Below are 13,921 nucleotides of genomic sequence, written 5' to 3' on the forward strand. Positions count from 1 at the left end.
CAGGGAATATAACTGAACCATAATCCATTTAAATTATATTTTCTAGGTTGTACTGGCTCCACACACCCCGTCTCGTCTCCACGCTTTATATTGTTCTGTTTTAAAACATTAGTTTATGAAAAGGTACAAATACGTACTTTTCACCTGGAAAAAAATATATTTAAGGTACACATTTGGACCTTAAAACTACGGTTGTACCTTTGAGGGTACATTTACATTGTTTGTACCTTGATGAACAAGAAATGTACCTGTGCAGAACCTTTATTTCTAACAGTGTACGAGCCTCGCTGGCTGTTCCTGAACGAGCGCCTGTCTGTCTCTGAGTGAGCTGTGGGCGCTGAGGCTCGGGCTGCGTGTTTATCGCCCACAGCGCCCCGTCTGCTCACACGAACCGGATGAACTTGACAGTTTGAACGGGAAACGATTTCACGCTGTCAACTCGGTTAAATCCACGGTTGCTTAATTCTGGCGTCTACTGTAAACACTGCAGACATTTTAGCTTATTTCCTGACACTGCAGCGCTCTGACTGAACACCCAGGCGTGTGAAGAAACCCGAAACGAGCAGCAGTTCGGCGACACTTCACAGCCAGGCGGGCAGGACTGTTGAGTTGAGGCTCAGGCATGTCGGAACCGCGCGGCAAGAGGTTAAAAACCAGCGTCCCCGTCTGTAAAACACACCGAGCCTCGGTCGGGAGTGCAGTAAGGCAGAATCTGCCCTCCGTGGTGGAGGAGGGGCTGTGCGGAGTTTCCAGCTTGCTCATGGAGTTAGCTTACCGTCTCCAAGCGCTGGTAAGAGGAGACAGACAGGAGACATAAACGCTCTCTGCTTTCACACTTCCTCACATCCAGTCTGCTTACACTCCTCTCCCTACTCACTCTTGAACAGAACTGCTGGGACTGCTCGAGGAATGGTGGCCTTGGGACATTCATGCCAGATTAGACCTGATTATATGAAAGTTATCAACACTCTTAGCTTAATATCTTCAGATTCGTTCAGAATTAGCCGTAATATGAGGAGAAAATAGCATGGAAGAAACCACAAAGTACAGTTGAATTCAGGTACTATGGTCCACCTTAATTAGATCTCGTTTGTTCCGGTTTCCTGATGCTTATTAGTGTATTCTTTGTAAATGAGGAAGGAACGTACTGTAATTAGGCTAGTTAAACTGATGTTATTTTTAGGGGGAAATGAAATAAGTGGGAAATGTAGTGGGAAATAAAATTTTGGTGGATGGTAAAAAATATCTTCATTATTCAGGGCCTGTGATGTCCTATATTACCTAACACACTGTTGACTCAATACCAACAACCCTAAAAGATGACCAAAGGATCATATCCAGAAGACTATAATCTCAAGCGAAAGTCAAGGCAGGCTGTTACATTAAATGTAATAAGTTACAACATGTCTTTCTTTCCTGACTTTTTCTTTTTTCTTTTCTTTTTTCTTTTCTTTTCAAGATGACATATAGTGAAAGGATGACTCAAAACTGAGGAAACTGAGGCAGAAACAGCAAAATGCATCATTATGGCAATAGAGAAGTAATGACAAGTTTAAAACAAAGAACATTAGATGGGATAGAAGCAGAAAGTAGCTTCCATTGCCATTGTTGCCAAACAGTGGGGACAAAAGAACTCACAAGAAACACTTGCTGATAAAACTGGGTTAGAAACCACATGTCAATATAAACTTGGATCACTTTCACAAAACAGACCTCAGGGCAGGTGGGCGGTGCACAGCATGGTGTTTGATAGGGTTTGATATTGTTTCTACATTTAATACAACAAAGGCAAGAAAGCCATCAAACAACATAACCTGATCTGTGCATTTCCTACCAGAAACTGTTCAAGATGTAGATTATATTAGTTTAAGAAAAACTACTCTAAAAGCAAAAAGCAGACCACTTCCATATGATTAATCCATTGTTTTGTCTATGCCTCATCACATCATTACCTAGTTTAATATTTTAACATTACTGATGTTTTCAGGCACATATATCAAGATTCATTTTTCTTAAAATTGAAGTTAATAATTTATAATTCAGTTATAAGTATTGCTTTTTTATAACACATAGAAATTCAATTAAAATGCATAATGTGATAATAATATGCTGTTTTTATAGTTTTGTAATTTTGTATGCGGGATAGTTATAGTAATAAAGGAACATGATCATCATATTTTTGTCTGGTGCCCTCCCTTGTTTAACAGTTTTAATAGTTACATTGTAATTTGTGTATATTGCGTATTTCAGGCTAAGATCTTTGAGCAGGATGACATGGCATTGCCCCGTGTGGCTGCATACTTCCATCAGGAGTCCACGAGGGAGCACGAGCAGGCGGAGGCCATGCTCCACTACCTGTCAGAGCGTGGAGGACAGTACTGCAACAAAGATATTCAGGTAACGTGCCGATTACATAAAGACTGACCAGCACTACATCAGTTCATAACCAGCACTGATATTCTGAAACAATTTAGGCTGATATGTAATTTTTTTTAAGCAGCTTCTAAATGGTCTGACTAATCTACAGGTGATCCACTCAGTGTTATCAGGTTAAATTTCACCATGTAGAACTTGTGTCAGCGTTGTTGACAGTATAGGTTATAATCAAAATTGCACTCATTGAAATTGTGCTTTCACTTTAAAAATGGTTAATCTTTCAGCCATTTCTAAGGGTTTAAATTTACGATTGTTTTCTTCATAAAAATATTAGTCAGTCATGAGAACCTTTGTGTGTTCAGAATATCAGAATTAATATAGCCACTTTTGCTTTTTACACTCTTGATCTGCTTCCTGCTCATGTTGTTGAGAACAAAAAGTTTTCTCAGTTATCCAGAGTTATTTTAGTGCCAGCAGTTATTGCCAAAACGATATCCTCATCATATTACCGAGCCATCCATGTCTCTCTATACCTTTAAAAATCTCATTTTTTTAGGGTGGCTCTTGGCTGTAAAGGGCAGCGGTTTAGGGGGGAAGGGGTCAGAGAGAGAGAGAGAGAGGAGAGGGCTAAACCGCTGTGGGCTTTGCGGGGATCTCTTCTCTAATGCCTGTCAGGGTATACGTTTCCCCTGAGTTCCGGAAAATTGGGGAGATTAATGTGAAAGCGGAAGGACAGTGCATTAATTGTAGTTCCAGATGTACACTGTGGCACTGGCCCTGCTGCCACTTCAGCCTGGGTCTTCTCTTGTTCCCTTCCAACCTCCTCCTTTTCCCTAGTTTTATGACTCATGTAAAATTGATCCGGAGTGAGGCTGGTGAGGGTCCATCAGCAGCGATTTGGAACACCTTGTTATCCGCTGATGCATGGAGAGACTAAGGCATGTGTATGTTTAAAAGTAGCTGGTTGTGTTGCTCGATTGTAAAATCTTAATGAATTATACAGATAACTAAAGTACCTTTAAGTAAGAGAACTCCTGTTTCTTGATTTGACTACTAAAATGAAGATGAGGATTTTAAAGCCACGTTCAAGACAGCTGTGTTTGCTGCGGGCATGACATATTTCATGATAATTGATAGTAGATGGTTCCTTGATTTGCTTGTATTGCACAAATTCCAGCATGTATATTATTTATCCAGTCTCTGATTTTGCAAAACACCCATCTTACTGATGTATTCTGGTATGCAGAGTGGTCTGACTGGTCTTTGTTTCCGTATTTGTGTGTGCATATACTAATGGTGTAATTTCAATACAGTCTCAAAAAATGTAAAAATTATACATCAAAGCAGAATACTGAAATTCTAATCTATTGCTAGTAGGCTGCTTTCAAGGGTGTCTCATTTGTCAATAATCAAAATTAGCCATTTAGACACCTCTACATCTCTAGCTACTACATGTATATATAAATACATTTAATTAGGGGTGGGAAATATGACAACATATATTTTTATTGTGATAAATTACACCACAGTATGCTTCAACTAGATTTAGAGCTTTTATAGTCAGCACAGTATGTGAAAATGTAGTTGAAATGGTTTTGATTTTGTATATTTTAAGATGTGGCACTGCTGATGTTTGTTTGCTGTTCCAACTTATTAAATGTCAGAAATAAAAATTATATTTCATATACTGTGAACATTTTGTGATATTATAATGGTACCGTATCACCCACCCTATACACAATATACACTATGTGTGTTTTAAGCATGTGTTTGGGTTTGCAGAGACCAGGCACAGAGCAGGTGTGTGCGCTACTCCCTGCTCTGGAGCTCCTGCTGGGCCAATGGAAGGAGGAGATGGCCATCATGGTGGAGCTGTGTCAGCTAGCACGTGAGCATGGAGACCCCCACTCTGCCAGCATGCTCAAAAGCCACTTCCTCCAGCCCCTCACACCAAAGATCAAACTACTAGGTGACCTCTTGACCAATGCTCGAAAAGTGGGCTGCACCAGTGATGGTGCGGGAGGATTCGGAGAGTACATCATTGACCAGCTGTATGAAGAGCTGACAAGAAGTGATTGAGCTTCCTCCTGATGAGCCTCATACTGATGCGTTAAAAAGCCTGACCAGCAGTTCTTTCCTATACATGTTTTCTGTTCTTAACTACAGTTCATTGCTATTAAAAGCAATGCACAAACTGTAGTTCTAGACTTTAATAGAAATGAATTATGGGTTTGTTGAAAAGCACTTTTATAACTTAGTATTAAAATTCCTCCTCAGGTAAAAGTATTGCTCGAGTGAAATATTGGGTGAATTTTATTGTTACGTAAACGAGGAAGTTTCGTGACTTCAGCAAAGTATTTAAAACGAGAAACAACAGTATTAAGCTGGCTGTTTTGAGAGCTTTGTTCTTATGAATGTGTTTTTGTATCAGATGCCTATAGTTTGGAAAAGAAACTTGCCATTCTTGATAAAGACTGATTCTATTTAAAAAGAGACAATCGTTTTATTTTACAATGGATCATTGTATTTGTTTTTTGACAGAGGCTAAATGAGTCTTTTGATATGGATTGTGTGTCGGAGGCATTTTTTTTACCACACTCTGCCTATTTTTCTGTAGCATTGCGATTTTAATAATACATCTTTTCCATTTCAAATACATTTCTGTCTCTGCCATTCTATAAGCATGCACTCTGAGTGTTTTTAGAAATGTAGCATATCATTACACATTACCTTATATTCAAATAAGTGTATTCATTTCTAGAAGTTTGCATGGCCAAAGAGAGAACTCCACATGTATTGTTATTGTAAGTATTAAACCGAAGTGTGTCCTTCATTGCACTGTATTGTCTTTAGCAGTTATTGGTGTGTTGTGTATTGATTTAAGCCATAAAAATAAAACATAAAGGAAATAATCAAATTTTTAGGGGTTTTTATTTTAGCCCATATGTATGAAGGTAGGTCCATTGTTAATATGTTGGTTGTAAGGTGAATCTAGAATATGCACTCTGGAGTGTAGAGAAGTAGATTCTGCTGTGACCCTGGTTCTTTGAAGTGAATGACAAACCACGATCCTATTGGCTCATTTCTGCCATCTGTTGGTGATGACTTAGCACTGCTAGAGGATATATTTAAGGGAAACTAAATAAAGGAGGCTAGTTCATGACATAAGTAGTCTATGAACCGAATGAACTCCTAAAATTAGTTCCCCCTGTCAGAAACGTTATTTAGCAATTTGTTCATTTAGTTATTTATTAAATCGATTCGTTCATTAATTACCAGAGATCCCTTCCTTTTACCTATGCTGTGTTACAGTTTCTGGACAATAATATTAATCATAACAATAATCAGAGAGAAAGAAACTTGAAACGATTATCCTAAAGAACTGGAACTGCGCTCAATCCAGTTAATAAGTGTAGACGTTTTTAACCTTGCTTTCATTTTTTCTCAGCACTACTATCTACTGTAATCGAATACTGGGGGTCTCAGGGGTCGTCTGGTTATATGTGAAGTGGTTTGGGTGAAACCCTCCTGATCACATCGTCAAGATTTTCGTTTAGCCTTTTAATATTGAGATTATGTATTAAACCTCCTCACTTTAATAAATGTAATGGATGTATTTATTGTATTAGACTACACAGCTCATCCTCTAATATGTTCAGGCGGAAAGCTACATTTAAGTAACACAGAAATTAGTATTTTAATATTCAGTATTATAATAAGTCATTTGCGTTTACCAGACAGGCAGCATAAACAAAGTAAGGACAGAATAGACATTGACGTCTCCTTTCTTTTGCCATATTTACTTTTTCGTTTTATTTACAAAGGTATTATTCGTTTCCTAAAAATGCACCAACAACTGCTGGACAGTCTCCGGGTGTTTCATGTTCCTGGGCATTTAAATTGCCTCTTTCATATTAAGCCAGTCGTTAAGTTGTGATTTTGACTTTTGAACGAATTTCTCATTGTAACCTTCATTGTTGTCTTTTAGTTTAGTTTTCATCAAGCACAAATGAAACACCGCCCATCGCCTCGCTGCGCACGTCTATTGGTCAGTCGGCCAGGCCCAGGCCACACCTCCGGGCAGCTGCTGGAGCATATAAACCGGCTTTAAGACTCCTCAGCAACAAGTGGCTGCAGGCTGCACAGGGACATCAGTGGTGGATCCTCACCTGCAGACCTCACTCACTCACTCACTCACCAAGGACCTTAAGAGCCTGTCTTTAAAAACAGATCATAGCCAAAACGCGTCCGTGCGCACTGGATGCACGTGAACGTCTGGACTTTGTTTTTTCACACATATAAAAGTTGAGTCTGTGTTTTTTTTTTATTTTATTTTGTTTTTTGGTCAGAAGAGATGGAGCTGTCGGATATCCCGTTCCCCATCCCCTCCGCGGACGACTTCTACGACGACCCGTGCTTCAACACCAACGACATGCACTTCTTCGAGGACCTTGACCCGCGGCTCGTGCACGTGAGCCTGCTCAAGCCAGACGAGCACGGACACGCGGAGGACGAGCACGTGCGCGCGCCGAGCGGCCACCACCAGGCGGGCAGGTGCCTCCTGTGGGCGTGCAAGGCATGCAAGAGGAAGACGACGAACGCGGACCGGCGGAAGGCCGCCACCATGCGGGAGAGGAGGCGCCTGAGCAAAGTGAACGACGCCTTCGAGACACTGAAGCGCTGCACGTCGGCCAACCCCAACCAGAGGCTGCCCAAGGTGGAGATCCTGAGGAACGCCATCAGCTACATCGAGTCCCTGCAGGCTCTGCTGCGCAGCCAGGAGGACTCCTACTACCCCGTCCTGGATCAGTACAGCGGGGACTCGGACGCGTCCAGCCCCAGATCCAACTGCTCCGATGGCATGGTGAGGAACCGAGGTCTCCTCTAAGGACATGTAGCGACTCTGACGTGTTCTTGATTAAGCAGTAGATAGATAATCTAGAGGGTGAATCCGTCGCCTGCCTGTGTTTTCATTGTACTGTTCAAATACGAGTATACATTTTCTGTTGTCTAATTAGGGGTAAATCAATAATGTTTCGATTGTTTAATTAGGAATAAAGAAATAATGTATTTTGTTTAATTAGGAGTAAAAAATAATGTTTCTATTGTACAATTAGGAATAAATAAATAATGTATTATTGTTATTTGTTTCTCCCCAGATGGATTTCAATGGTCCTACATGCCCGTCTGGAAGAAGAAACAGTTATGACAGCTCCTACTTCAGCGAGAGTCAGAATGGTAAGATCAACGAGACCTAACCAAACTAATAGGCTGAATAAATAACTTTTAGTCGATATCAAAGAGCTTAATTCAACATTTAAATGACGTTTTTAAATATGTTGATTGAATGTTTTTCAATTACGACTCTTCCTCGTTACTAAATAAATCTAATTTATAAATAAATCTAAAGTTAACTTTACAAATAAAATAATAATTCAGGATGTCTCAGTTCGTTAGGTTTTCTCCCTCATGTGACAAAAGTTAGTTAATTAAATATTAAATGCTAACTTACTGACATATATTGAAATATCGAATGTTACATTTTGACATAACTTAATTAAATATTAACCGGTTTTTATTGTTGATTTCCTCCAGGTGACCTGCGGAGCAACAAGTCCACAGTGGTGTCCAGTCTGGACTGTCTGTCCAGTATCGTAGAGCGGATTTCCACAGAGACGCCCGCGTGTCCTCCGATCGCAGCGCACGAGCCCTCGGACAGCAGCCCGCGCTCTCCGCACGACGGATCCGCTCTGAGCGAAGCGGGGCCGCGCGCTCCTTCCCCACGGAACGCCGTGCGCGCTCCCGACCCCGTCTACCAGGTCCTGTAGATCACAGACACGCGGGACGAGCCTTCAGGACTCTGCTGTTCCTCCGCGAGAGGACAGAAACGGGAGATCAGAAAACTGCATTTATCCTCACCTTCGGTCTTCATTTCGTTCTTTTTTCTTACGTTTCTTTATTTTTTCATTCATTCTTTCTTTTCTAACGTTTCATTTCTTTCTTTCTTTCTTTCTTTCTTGTTTTTTGTTCCCTTTTTATTCTTTCTTTTTTATTTTTCTGTAGAAAGTGTCTAATTCCATGATGACGATGATGATGATGATGATGGCTCTGCAGAAGTCAGTTTCTTAAGGATTCTTATTTATGTAACTGTGTCAGCGCTGCAATTATGTGACCATATCTTTCCCTTTTTTCTCTTTTCTGTCACCTTTTATTATTTCCTAATTATTCACGAGAGAATAACCACTTCAGATATGAAAAGTAGAGGACCATTTTTGTATATGTGTACATAAGAGTTGTTTTGTTAAAAAAGAAAAAAAGAAACAGAACACGGAGAAGTGATCAAACCTAACTGTGTATTTAATGCTGCCTGTGTGAGGAGTTTGTTGTGTCCAGCGTTCAACTTTATATTTATACATCTTCAGCGAGTGAATGTGGGATTAATAAAGATAAGACTTATTTATACACAAAAACGAGCCCGTCTGTTTCTTTTCCACAGATAATGTGGGAGAAAGTACAGAACAGAAATACCTCACATTTTAAAGTGTAGTCAGCAAGTTCTGACTCTTAACTGCAGTTATTTCATCAGCAGATTTTTAAACAGCCGTTTTCGCTCTTTCTCTTTTTTTTTTAATTGTTTTGAAGGTAAAACAATTAAATGTCATAAGCGGTGCAGTATACGGAACTAAGAGCGTGATACATAAGTAAATAAATTAGTTAAAATAAAAATGGAGCCCCACACACATTCACGTTTAAACACAGCAAATGATTCCACTCATTTAATAAAACGCTTTCAATTACAATTATTGTTTTCACAATATCACTGTTATTTAATATTCAATTAATATAACTGTTTTGCATATCGTCAAAAACGCCTATAATGCATTGGTGTACTGCTCTTTCACAAAACTGTCTTTAAGTGTACATGTATTCAAGAATAGTTATAAATATACGCGAAGCTCAGCGTATAAATATAAGTATAAAGCTTAGTGTATAAATGTAAGCATAAAGTTTAGTGTATAAATATAAGTAAAGCTCAATGTATAAATATCAAAAAGGTCAGTGTTCATGTATAAATGAAAGTAAAGCTTAGTTCAGTGTATAAATATAAGAAAAACTCTGTATAAATATAAGAAAAGCTCAGTGTATAACTATAAGTAAAGCTCAGTGTAAAAATGTAAGTAAAGCTGTGTTCACACACATATATATATATATATATATATATATATATATATATATATATATATATATATATTATACTATTACTACTACTACTACTACAAATAATAATAATAATAGAAGAGAAAGAAGAAGAAGAAGAAGAAGAAGAAGAAGAAGAAGCTAAGATTGATATTTATATCTCTGTAAAAGTCAGTGTTGGTCAGCTGTATGGAAATGGTAGCAGCACCATCTTGTGTGAATGTAGCAGAACACACATATACTTTTCTGGAACGTCTGAACTGTACAGTCAGTCCTGAGATGATATTATTATTATTATTTTTATTATAAATACTGAGAACCAGGAGCACAGTTGCCAATCCTTTTGCAACAAACCGGCCCTAAAAATGCTGTTCCTGTCATTCAAACATATCAGTGTTTCTGTAAGAGGCTTAGTTCATTCTTTAATTGGAGTATTAAAAGAAACATAGCCTTAGATCAGTGACATACAACTATGCTTTATGGTCAGCAGGTAGTGAACAATATCTGCGCTGTATTACTGCCCTTTAACCTCAGAGGTGGAAGAGCTCAGTTTGGAAGTCTATTTCATGTTTCACTGCTGTGACTGTTTGGTTCACACTATTTAGTCCAAATAAGTTTCCCATATAAGAGCATCACATGAATTTGCCAAATTGTGTGTCTCTTATGAAGAGCTTTGTCTTGTTTAGCAAGGTTTTCAACCATTTTCAAAAAGGTTCTTTATAGAACACATTCTATATTAATCTAAAGAGCCATTTCATGATGCAAAAAAGAACTTTTTTAAACACGCAGATGTTTCTTTGAGTGTTAAGGGTTCTATATAGCCCTGAAGAACCATATTTTTGTTTATATATATATATATATATATATATATATATATATATATATATATATATATCATAACTATGTTTTACGTACTGCAGGTAAAATGATGGTTTCATTTTTGTCCTTCTTCAGCTAAAGTAATATATTGATGTGGAAAGTCTTCTTTTGTTTGGCAAGATTTTAGTCATTAACATTTAGTTTCTCCTTTTTTGGCCTTAACTTCATTGTGTTATAGGTTGGGGACAGAATCTGTGCTGCTTTGTGATTGGTCATGCATCTAAATTTTGAGATTTAGCCTATTATTTTACACCACTACTCAAGTTGATTCTTGGAAAAGTGCATTTACTTCTACTTGAGTCATAACTATAGTAACATCAATCATTTTTCTGCAGTGTGGGTTTAGCTACTCTACCTGCTTCTGCTGGCTAGCACAGGGGATTAGCTAGAACCTTTAGAATGGGGTGTCCACACAGGACCCAGAGATTTTTATTGAGGTGGCATAAAACAGCATTACTGAACTGAAATAACAAAAAAAGTGATGTGCTGGCTTTTCTCTGCACATAACTCTGTCCATCATTTCCACATTAATAAAATATTACATCAATTCCACTATTGCCAGAAGTAAACTGAAAGACAAAAGCTTATATTTTGATGTGTTTGAAGTGATGTAACCAATTTTAGTCATTCATGAGAAAATGATGTATTTAAATCAAGCAAAATACATTCAGCACTGCCTTTACATTCAGTGCACAACCTTAACTTTAATAATAACATTGCACATAGACAGGTCATAGAAGGCCTAAAAGCCAGACAACAAAGCTGACCTAGCTTTTGCAAAAATATGTTTCACAGATGGAATCCACCCCACACAGCATGCATGTATTCAGCTGTGAAAAGTGATTAGTTAGCTTGATAAATGTTAATAGCTGACCAATTTTGCCAGTTAACTCATCTTACCATCACACCACCTACTTCATAATGTAGCTCATGGGACAGCATTGCTGAAGGGACCAGGTGCACATACCCTGGCCCGTGTGGTCAGCAACTTAACCTATTACAGCACCATATGCTAATTATTAAGTGCAGCTTCATCATACTCTCATAGCCGATTGGAAGCTACCCCATTTCACCGTGAAGTGTAATTGAAGGTTGATTGTCTCACTTTCCATGACTGGGATGGCCAGAGAATGATGGCTATGCTTCATGTTAGAGTGTTCCTGGCCCCTTGGCTACACCTTTGGCCTAACATGACTTGGTAAATCCTTCAAGAACGGTCTGACATTAAGATAAATTAGCTTAGCTGGGGTTGATTATCAAAATTACCTTACAATACATTACTGTACATATCTTCGTACCATGTGTTATTATGTCTTCATAATAAGATAACAACACGAACAATTAAAAGCAAACCTATTTTTTATGAACCTAGATTAGTTCTTCTTGTTCCACCTTGCTGGAAAACAGACCTTTAGAATCATCATTATTAAAACCTGATGATTTTGCTTTCTAATGGGAATTGGCTTGATGGAGACCACTAGTTTCCTGTAGGACACCTTTAGATCCCATTGGGGAGCCTGTCAAATGTATCTGGAATCGCCCCCGAACACCTGCTAAACCATTAAAATCATTTACACTGTGATATCAACCTATCAGGACAACACAGCATACCATTACTGAGTACTGGGCACCACCAGGAACCAACAGAAACCTTTAACGGTTTCTATGATTTTTCTGCAGGGCAGCGGTACAAATGACGGTTAGTCTCGCGCTCTTTTAAACGTTTCGTTGCGTTTTGAATTTTGAAATGAGAGTGATCTTGCACGCGGCCTAGAACAGAGTGCAGTGAGCTCTGATGACCCGGATTAAGCACATACATTAATGTAAACATTATCAAATTAACTCATCCTGCGGAAACTGCTGTGTGAAACGCAGCTCGTCGCAGCTCACTGGCCATCATCATTATAATCACAGCACAGCTATTTAGAGCTTTTTCAAACACGGCTGTGAACAAACTCACAAAACGTCCAGAAGTGCTGAGAGAGAAACTGACGCTTATTTGTTTTCAGTTTAGCCATCATCTTTCGTAAAATTTGAGTGAACTCTGCGTAGGCCGGCATCACTGGACACACAAACAACTTGGTTAAATCAAAAGATGGACGATCATACCGTGACATACTCTGATATGCATTCAAATGGCTCGCTGTTCTACACAGAACATTGAAAGAAAAAAGAGGTTCCAGTAATTAAAAGCAGGGGCTCCTATGTTTGCGATACCTTAGTCTAATGGCAATGAAAAGTATGTATAAGTCAGTATGTATTTTTCTTGTGTTGGACTTTTTAGCAGTGGTGTTTATTTTATTCATTCTTTACATTTGGAGCGTCTCCAATTCATGACCTAAATTGATTTTGTATCATTATCATTATTATCATTATTATTATTATTATTATTATTATTATTGAGGCTGTTCTTGATTTGTAGACATATTCCACTCTGGATGCGAACAGTTTCCTGCTGCAGCACATGTACTGTCAGTCAGGACTGTTGTGCCTAAATGATCACTATGACTGAGCGCTGTGCTCAGGGCCCTGTTTTCACCTCGTGTTCCGACACACATCAGGAGCACACTGGGCCACTGCTGACCCACTCGTGGCATAGCTGGCGGCCCACTGGCTTTACGCTGAGCGTTTTTAAGGCAGCCCACGCCGTGGTTAATCAGAGTATTAGACAAAACACCACGATTCAGCGCTCATTTTCCTCTCACAGTCCAATTTATAATTTTTTTTCTTTTGTTATCCCTTATAAATTAGTTTAGTAAATAATTTTAACAGCAATGTCATAAATACCGCGGGTTATACAGCTGTAACCAATCTGACACAATGTCAGCAGCAACATTTTCAACAAAATCGTTTTATATTAGACTTAGCCATTCATTTATTTCTCTTAATTGTTTGTAAGAATTGTCTTAGTTTATTCTATTTTCCAAAGTAAATGGCTATGTGCATTCAAAACCTGAGGAGATTAAATCCTAGTTAGACCTTATGCAGAACAATTGTCTGGGTGATCTGAGGATAGACCAGCAGTGGCATACAGTCAGCAAGGTGCCAATCTCCTGGAAAGCCCCGCCCCCTGCCCTAAGACCTGCATGTAGTTCATACTCTCAGTCACAGCAGTCCGCTGATAATATAGCTTAATGTGTCTTCTGGGTCATCATGGGACCAATGATCCTTACTAAACCTCAGTGAAACCGCTCCACGTGAGGCTCTTTTTTCCAGCCTACTGCAGTGTGATTTATATCATCTGTCACTGATATTCCGTTATTTTCCCCACCTGTGTCCAGACAAGCCCCGCCCCCTCGGCTGACATCGGTTACTAATTCATAACCAGTCCCAGGGCGTGAGACAAGAGAGAGGCTACTCACAGCCAATCCCGGTGAAGGAGGCGGGGCTTGTTAGCATACCGACGGAGAAGAAAATAGCACAGTTTATCTGTAAGTCTCTGTGATGAAGGTGAGAAAATAAGCGTGAA

At 39.0% G+C, this 13,921-nt stretch overlaps 2 protein-coding genes across 2 annotated transcripts; both read left to right on the forward strand.

The window, feature by feature from the left end:
* Window positions 1-353: 353 nt before the first annotated feature.
* On the forward strand, window positions 354-6,114 carry zgc:172145 (uncharacterized protein LOC559095 homolog). Its single transcript, XM_036575840.1, has 3 exons — window positions 354-790; window positions 2,251-2,397; window positions 4,159-6,114. The coding sequence occupies exons 1-3, from the start codon at window positions 623-625 to the stop codon at window positions 4,453-4,455; spliced, it is 612 nt and encodes a 203-aa protein (XP_036431733.1). The 5' UTR covers window positions 354-622; the 3' UTR covers window positions 4,456-6,114.
* Window positions 6,115-6,504: 390 nt separating this feature from the next.
* On the forward strand, window positions 6,505-8,840 carry myod1 (myogenic differentiation 1). The gene is made up of 3 exons (XM_036575841.1): window positions 6,505-7,240; window positions 7,536-7,614; window positions 7,972-8,840. Exons 1-3 carry the CDS (start codon window positions 6,731-6,733, stop codon window positions 8,202-8,204), a joined length of 822 nt encoding a protein of 273 aa, XP_036431734.1. The 5' UTR covers window positions 6,505-6,730; the 3' UTR covers window positions 8,205-8,840.
* The last annotated feature ends 5,081 nt before the right edge of the window (window positions 8,841-13,921 follow it).

The sequence above is a fragment of the Colossoma macropomum genome, unplaced genomic scaffold (assembly GCF_904425465.1).
Source record: "Colossoma macropomum unplaced genomic scaffold, Colossoma_macropomum, whole genome shotgun sequence".
NCBI classification, from domain to species: domain Eukaryota; kingdom Metazoa; phylum Chordata; class Actinopteri; order Characiformes; family Serrasalmidae; genus Colossoma; species Colossoma macropomum.

Excerpts from the sequence above, each read along its gene's own strand:
- zgc:172145 (XM_036575840.1), top strand. The coding sequence starts at position 623 with ATGTCGGAACCGCGCGGCAAGAGGTTAAAAACCAGCGTCCCCGTCTGT. Across the intron at positions 791-2,250 it reads CTTACCGTCTCCAAGCGCTG|GCTAAGATCTTTGAGCAGGA; the intron begins GTAAGAGGAGAC and ends TGCGTATTTCAG. Across the intron at positions 2,398-4,158 it reads ACTGCAACAAAGATATTCAG|AGACCAGGCACAGAGCAGGT; the intron begins GTAACGTGCCGA and ends TTGGGTTTGCAG.
- myod1 (XM_036575841.1), top strand. The coding sequence starts at position 6,731 with ATGGAGCTGTCGGATATCCCGTTCCCCATCCCCTCCGCGGACGACTTC. Across the intron at positions 7,241-7,535 it reads CCAACTGCTCCGATGGCATG|ATGGATTTCAATGGTCCTAC; the intron begins GTGAGGAACCGA and ends GTTTCTCCCCAG. Across the intron at positions 7,615-7,971 it reads CTTCAGCGAGAGTCAGAATG|GTGACCTGCGGAGCAACAAG; the intron begins GTAAGATCAACG and ends GATTTCCTCCAG.